General features: G+C 26.0%; 8 protein-coding genes across 8 annotated transcripts in view, besides 8 other annotated features; 3 read left to right on the forward strand and 5 right to left on the reverse strand.

Annotated features, from left to right (window-relative positions):
- EDI_343100 (uncharacterized protein) lies at positions 1-852 on the reverse strand (the record flags this gene model as incomplete). The annotated part of the gene is made up of 2 exons (XM_001741103.1): positions 1-143; positions 177-852. Coding segments are annotated over 2 exons (819 nt in total), but the record flags the coding sequence as incomplete, so codon positions are not given.
- Positions 127-171: a sequence feature (AT_rich).
- Positions 721-801: a microsatellite.
- Positions 853-893: 41 nt separating the features above from the next.
- Positions 894-929: a sequence feature (AT_rich).
- A 44-nt stretch (positions 930-973) lies between these two features.
- On the reverse strand, positions 974-1,399 carry EDI_343110 (uncharacterized protein; the record flags this gene model as incomplete). Its single annotated transcript, XM_001741104.1, has 2 exons — positions 974-1,076; positions 1,125-1,399. The coding sequence occupies 2 exons, from the start codon at positions 1,397-1,399 to the stop codon at positions 974-976; spliced, it is 378 nt and encodes a 125-aa protein (XP_001741156.1).
- Positions 1,306-1,371: a microsatellite.
- Positions 1,400-1,485: 86 nt separating the features above from the next.
- On the reverse strand, positions 1,486-1,968 carry EDI_343120 (uncharacterized protein; the record flags this gene model as incomplete). Its single annotated transcript, XM_001741105.1, has 1 exon — positions 1,486-1,968. One exon carries the CDS (start codon positions 1,966-1,968, stop codon positions 1,486-1,488), a length of 483 nt encoding a protein of 160 aa, XP_001741157.1.
- An 85-nt stretch (positions 1,969-2,053) lies between these two features.
- EDI_343130 (uncharacterized protein) lies at positions 2,054-2,650 on the forward strand (the record flags this gene model as incomplete). Its single annotated transcript, XM_001741106.1, has 1 exon — positions 2,054-2,650. The coding sequence occupies one exon, from the start codon at positions 2,054-2,056 to the stop codon at positions 2,648-2,650; it is 597 nt and encodes a 198-aa protein (XP_001741158.1).
- A 104-nt stretch (positions 2,651-2,754) lies between these two features.
- On the forward strand, positions 2,755-3,783 carry EDI_343140 (uncharacterized protein; the record flags this gene model as incomplete). Its single annotated transcript, XM_001741107.1, has 1 exon — positions 2,755-3,783. One exon carries the CDS (start codon positions 2,755-2,757, stop codon positions 3,781-3,783), a length of 1,029 nt encoding a protein of 342 aa, XP_001741159.1.
- Positions 2,807-2,830: a sequence feature (AT_rich).
- Positions 3,784-3,856: 73 nt separating the features above from the next.
- On the reverse strand, positions 3,857-5,380 carry EDI_343150 (uncharacterized protein; the record flags this gene model as incomplete). Its single annotated transcript, XM_001741108.1, has 1 exon — positions 3,857-5,380. One exon carries the CDS (start codon positions 5,378-5,380, stop codon positions 3,857-3,859), a length of 1,524 nt encoding a protein of 507 aa, XP_001741160.1.
- Positions 5,381-5,447: 67 nt separating this feature from the next.
- Positions 5,448-5,507: a sequence feature (AT_rich).
- Positions 5,508-5,516: 9 nt separating this feature from the next.
- Positions 5,517-5,538: a sequence feature (AT_rich).
- A 79-nt stretch (positions 5,539-5,617) lies between these two features.
- EDI_343160 (uncharacterized protein) lies at positions 5,618-6,202 on the forward strand (the record flags this gene model as incomplete). The annotated part of the gene is made up of 1 exon (XM_001741109.1): positions 5,618-6,202. The coding sequence occupies one exon, from the start codon at positions 5,618-5,620 to the stop codon at positions 6,200-6,202; it is 585 nt and encodes a 194-aa protein (XP_001741161.1).
- A 141-nt stretch (positions 6,203-6,343) lies between these two features.
- Positions 6,344-6,380: a sequence feature (AT_rich).
- Positions 6,381-6,419: 39 nt separating this feature from the next.
- The window catches only part of EDI_343170 (uncharacterized protein), a gene marked incomplete at both ends in the record, with an annotated part of 1,465 nt that continues 1,026 nt past the window's right edge, over positions 6,420-6,858 (reverse strand). The window contains one exon of the mRNA XM_001741110.1: positions 6,420-6,841. Within this exon, the coding sequence (XP_001741162.1) occupies positions 6,420-6,841 (422 nt within the window). The remainder of the gene's footprint in view (positions 6,842-6,858) is intronic.

The following is a 6,858-nucleotide window of genomic DNA, read 5'->3' on the forward strand; positions in this document are numbered from 1 at the left end:
AACTACAATAACTCTAAATTTATTTGTATCAGTAAATGCTGTTTTAAAAATGTTTAATAATAATGTACTATAATTAATTGTTAATATTACAGATCCATCATTAACATATTTGTATGAATCAACCACTATAATTTCATTAATTTCTTTATTATTTACTATTTATTTAAATAACAAACTACTTGATACAATTTCTTTTTGACTTCCAATAATATTAGATGAAATTGTTTGTGCTGTTGCAATAATATTTTCAATACTTTGATTCTTCATAAAAATAAACTTACGAACATTATTCATTCCGACAGTAATTGTTCGTGCATGTTCTAATAATTTAACATTTTCTTCAATTAATGGAATACATTCAGAACTTTGTGTTAATTTACTTGCTTTTATTGTTTGAATAATACATTCAATAAATCGTAATGCTCGAATAGTACTACCAACACATTTATATTCAGAACATTCTAATGCAAATCTTGCAAATGATGGATGAATTGTACTATTAATTTCAACATTTGGCATTTGTTTTTTTGTTCCTAACATTAATTCTATTGCATCAACCTGTTGAATAATTTGAGATTCTCCTGTTTTTGATTTTTGAATATTTTCTCCTAACTTAGCTACTTTTTTATCATGTTTTTGTTGTTTTTTTAAAGCTTTTAATTCTTTATTAGATAATTGTGGAACACCATCAACTTTTTGTTGACCTTCTTTTTTTTCTTCTTTTGTTTTTCCTTGTTTTTGTTTTTCATCTTTATTTCCTTTTGTTTGTTGTTGTTTTTGTTGTTGTTGTTTTTTAGTTTTGCCTTGAATATTCTGATTTGAAATAATTTGAGATGGTTGTTTAGTGCTCATAAAAAATAAAATATTAGTTCTTTTTTATTTTACAAAAGCCCTATTTATTTTTTTAACTTTATAATAATGAAATATAACAGAATTTCTAAAAGATAACTGAAAGTTCATGATGTCCAAATACTTAATTAATTACTTTACGAACCATAGCTCCAACTCTCCAATTAACTAAAACAAGGAATAAATTGAAAAATGTAATGTAAGTATTTCTTTGACTTCTAAATAATCTAAAATGTTATTTTCCATTAAATAACTAAAAAAATAATTAAACAAACTCTGAATATGTTGAAATACGTGTATTAATTGGAGCATCAAATGCTAATGATTGTTTAATTCCTTCGTAATGTTTCATTCTAGAAAATGCATCAACAAAAAGAATAAAAACAATGACTAATAAAGTAATTGAAAATATTCTTTTCTTAATAATCCAATGACTTAAATTAAGGATTTGTTTTTTAACAATATTGGGAATAGGAATTAATAATAATATTAAAGTAATAATAAGAATAACACAAATAGCAAAATTGAGTGTGTAAAGAATAGAAGCCATTTTATTAATTTTAAGTTCTTAGTTTAATTTCTAATAAAAATACTTATTATAACCATTAAATAACAAAAATATTCATTTCATAGATGTTACATTGAACAATATGTCACCGCTTGTTTTAAAAATCTATCAAATCTCACTGACTCACTTAATTCCGTTCTAAGTCTACTAACTACATTAGTACATTCTTCATTTGCACTTTGTGAAATAAAACAAAATTGAACTAAGCATTGGTTATCTGAATGAGTTAATGTTAAATAACGATCTTGTTGTTGAAATTGTGTTTGTTCTGAAACAATAGTATGGTATGTCCCAAATGATGATTGGTTCATAACAACTAACCACAATTCTTTATGTCTTGTTTGAACTAAAAACAATGGTCCACGACATCCAACATCATTAATTTCTTTTCCAACTTCATTTCTTAATTCATAAACACTAACTACTCCACAATTCATAATCACACTCTCAATAATTGGAAAAAATCCTTGTAACGCTCGAAGATTAATAATTTGAATTTGTGATGGAGTAACAATTTCTGAGACTTGTTTATCAGGTATTGGAGAGTTCATTGAATTATCAGATGAGTAAAGAAAAAAAAAATCAAAAAAAAATAGTAACTACAAAAGAAATGATAAAATCTTATAAAACAAAGGGATGTCCTCTTCTGAGTCACACTCAAGAAAAGGTATTCAAAAATGTCTTGACGGAAAAAATATTCAAACAAAACAAAGTCGTGATAAAAAAACAAAAGAAGTAGCTCAAATGTCATTTCTAATTTGGGCATTAAATCGTAAATTCTCATTTTCATTTCAAAAGCCAAAAAAGAGGTCAACAGTAAACTTTTGTTTTCCTGATTTAATTGAAATTGATTTTGGGAAAGACAAAATGGATGTTGTACAATTTTTGAATGAACGTGCAGAAGAAGACTATAATAACTTTTCTCAAAGAATGACTCCTAAACAAGCTAATAGGAAAGTTGAACATCTTAAGAAAGTATACCTTCATAATTATCTTACTGATCTTGCAATACATGATGGCATTACAATAATAAGTAAAGCTACTCAAAAAGATATTGAACAAATGGAAAGATTCATTAGAATAGAATTTGATAGTAACATTTATAACCAAAGTGAAATTGTTGAAGCTGGAGTAGAAATTAATGTTATTCTTATGGCAATGCTTGGAGATAATTCTACTTTAAAGGTACCAAAAGGAAAATTATACGAATCTTACGTTCGAACTGAGAAGTAGAAAAATTGTAATGTTTTTATAGTTTTAATACCTTTTAAAAAGAAAATAAACTTTTTTTAAAGAAAATGAAAAAACCCTCTTTTTCACTTTTAAATAAGTAAATAATGCAAACTTCACAAACAAACTTTATCCAAAGAATAAATGAATTAGAACACCTTATTTTAAAAATATTAAATATATCAACTAAAGAATTAGCTATTATAAAATGTTGTGATGAAAATATTGATAAAGACGTTCTTAATTTCTTAAAGAGTTATTTCTCATTTACTGATGTTGATGTTCTTTCATGTAAAACATCAATTAAAAATAATAGACTTCCATCTTGTATTAATGTTGGTTCTTTAAATAAAATAACTCTTTCTTATTTACAAGAACTTGGATTAAAACAAATCAAATGTACAGAAGAGGAATATAATTCTTTTTCACCTCAAACTCTTACATTAATTAAGTCTTGTATCGTTATTGATTTAATTAATTCAAATCCAAATAAACAAAAACAAGTTGATGAAGCTGCATATGTCCCTCCTGCATTAAGAAAACAGCAAGGAGATAATTCTATTCCTTCACAATATACTATTCCACCTAAAATAAAAAATATTCCACAACCAGTGCCTGTTGTCAATTATAACTCAGAAACTGAAACTATATTAAAAATTACACAAGCAAAATCAGCTAATGTAATTTATAGAATAGATACAACAAGTGGTTCTTTTACAGGTTTATTAAATGTTTTTGGATCTTGTAAGAAGGGATTATTATTATTTAAATTAACTATTAACAATAAAGTAACTTCATTTGCTACTTGTCACAGTATTTTTCCAACTCAAATGGGTACAGCTATTTCTGATGGCTCAGAATATGTCTTTTCGATAGTTAATGATCCATTTATTCCTCATCCTTATTATGTTAAACCATTTAATAAAACTATGATGATTAAAGAAGATAGAATTGCTATATTCTCAATTGGAACATTTATTAAGAAAAATCATTCTATTCGTTATAATGGTAAAATATCTGATCTTTTTGATGTTCCAAAAACTATTTCACCAAATGCTATTATTCCTTATAATCACGAAACAACTACACCCATACAAAATGGTTGGTCATCTATTTCAGTTATTGAATTGAAATAAATATTCTATCTCTTTTATTGTTTCACTAAACTTAACCGATAAATTGATGATTAAATATGATAAAATAATATATTCAAACTACATCATCTTCATTTCCTCCATTAATTTCATTATCAAATGATGTAGAAACGTATAAAGGCCATTGGCATAATGGTATTTTTTTATTTTTTATTTGTTCATAAAGAGTACTAACACTTAAATGAGTTCTTTCATAATCAGGATTTCCCATTTTTAATGCAACACAAATTCCATTTAGTAATAAATATCTATTATTTTCTTCAACTTCTTCAGATGAAGCTTTTGTATAATCTTCTAATTTACTTTCTAATTGTTTTTGTTTAAATGTTGATTGTTTTAATTGACTTTCTAAAGTAACAATATTATTTTGTAATGATTGAATAATAGTTGTTTTGTCGTCAATACTTCTTTTCATAACAGATTCTAATTCACTATTTTTTTCAATAGACTCTGATAATTGTAATTTTAATATTTCATTTTCTTTCTTTAATACTTCATTTTTCTTTTTTAATTCAATGACCCCTTTTGTTTGATTACTCATATTCTTTGTAATAATTTCATTATCTGATGATGAGTCATCAACTCCAAATTCTGAAAATTCTGGTTTAATAACAACTTGTGGTTTTTCTAATACAAATTGTTTTTTTTCTGGTAGTTTTTCTTTTATTTCATTTGTACTCGTAGAATGAATGATAACACCAACTTGTGAAGAACTTTTTGAAACTGACTTAGGTTGGTCAGAATTTTTTTGAGTTATTTGATTTATCAATGACTCATCTAAGAATGGGTTAGTTTCTTTTTTTTGGGTTTTATTAAGAGGATCTGATTTTTGAGAAGAATTGTCAATGAAAGGATTTGTGTTTTGACTTTGTTGTTGTGTTACAGTAACGTCAATGAAAGGGTTTGTGTTTTGGCTTTGTTGTGGTGCAGCGGTATCAATGAAAGGATTGGTCTGTATTTCGTTTTCTTGGAGAGGAGTTTTTGGTTGTTGATTTAAAGAAGGGTCTAAAAATGGGTTAGTTTCAATTGTTTTTTCATGGGTAGTTATTGGTTGTTGTGTAAGAGAAGGGTCTAAGAAAGGGTTTGTTTCAACTTTATTTTTTTGTCTAGGTAGTGATGGTGTTGTGTTAGTTACTTCTTGATTTGAAGAAGGATCTAAGAAAGGGTTTGTTTGGATATTATTGTTTTGAATAACAGACTCATCTTTTTTAATAGTTTGAGGGGGTTGAATAACGTCTTTTGTTATTTTTTGTTTTTTATCAAATTTTTTTCCACTTTTCAAAGCTTTATTTTCTTGTTTAAGATTTTCACACCATTCCTGAAGTTCTTGTAACTTACCTTGATACTCAACTAACATGTATTTTTCTTTTGTTTCTAATAATGATTTTTCTTTTGATAAAACGCTTTGTTTTCCTAGTGACTGGACATATTTTTCTTCTAATTCTTCATAGGCAATAGTTTTTTTTGATAATTCAATTTCCATTAATGTTAGTCGTGAGTCATAATTGTCTAATTGAAGGGTCTCTATTTTTTGGTGTAAAAACCCAATTTCTTCTTGTAAAGAGTGTATTTCAACCATTAATGATTCAACAGGATCCATGTCAGAGAGAATAGAACTAAGAAAAGAATTATTGAAAAGAATAATGTATATTTAGATATAAAAAGAATATTTTTTTAAAAAAATCTTCAAATTTGATTAAAAAATTCTGAAACCCTTAAAAATTTAAAAAAAATTAAGAAAACCTAAAAAAAACTTCCACCAAAACGAAATTATTCCACCAGATTCTATCATCTCTTATCAAATTAAGTTCAGTTAATGCTTGCTTTATTCTTACTCATATCCATTGCTCTTGCAGAAAAGAAGGAATATCTTGCTGTTACAAATTATACCAGTGATGGAAATATGTTTTATGGTGCTCCATTAAATAGTTGTCTTACTTATTACCGTTTTTTATCAAATGGAAATAGTTATTATGTTAAATTTTCTAATACTGAACCTAAAGTGCAATACTATGTAGATGAGTATTGTACATCTGTAAATGGAGCTGCTGTTGCACCAGTTGATTGGGAAATTAAAGAAGTTGATATCGATTTTAGTCAAATTACTATTCCAAGTGGTAAAGGTATTCCATTATATATTAAACCAACTTGTGCTAAAATATCTAACGAAGTTTCATTTAGTCAAGAAAATGATGGAACTACAATTACTCTTAAACGATATTCTGATGACCATTGTGATGATAGTTACCTTACTCAAAAAATGACATGTCAAGACGAAAATGTTTACAATTATGATGACGACCAATATTTATTTGGTGAAGGACAAAAAGCAAGAGTTGTTTGTGGTTCTTCTTTGTTCACTATTCTTTTTATTTCAGCTATCGTTTTGATGTTAATCTAAATTGATTTCATAATTTTATCTAAATAAAAAAGTCTATTTGGTTTACATTTTCTATTTTATAATTTATCAAATTGAGATAATAAAAATTAATTGACAAAAAAACAATGTTAATGGTTAATTAACAGAAACTTCATACAAATCTTATTAATTAAAATAATTTAATCAAAATTGTTATTAAGGCGTTACACACTTCGTACAATTCTAACTGAGTTTTATTTTAAATTTGGGCAATAGAATTTTCAGATGATGAAGTTAAACCTTCTTTCTTATTCTTAATAACAATAGAACCACTTTCTCCACTACAATTTACAGATGAATCAGAACCTTCTGAGGATGAAGTTATTTTTTCTTTTTTCTCAATAACAACAGACCCATCATCATTATCATTTATTGAATTTATAGAATCACTTGATGTCTCAGAGCTTTCGCTTGAACTTTCTACATAGATTGATTCTCCTCTACAAAATTTCATAATAGAAAGAAATTCTACATCAAGTAATTCATATTCAATGAATATAGATACATCATCAACTGGGTTTAATTCTTTTTCTCCTTTAATCATTTTATTAAGAACGTCACATCTTTTTTTACAACCAATTTCAATTGAACTCAAATTAAGTAATTCAACTTTAATTTTTGCTTCACGATCAGAATCA

Source organism: Entamoeba dispar, genomic scaffold, assembly GCF_000209125.1.
Source record: "Entamoeba dispar SAW760 scf_1105229463581 genomic scaffold, whole genome shotgun sequence".
NCBI lineage: Eukaryota > Evosea > Mastigamoebida > Endamoebidae > Entamoeba > Entamoeba dispar.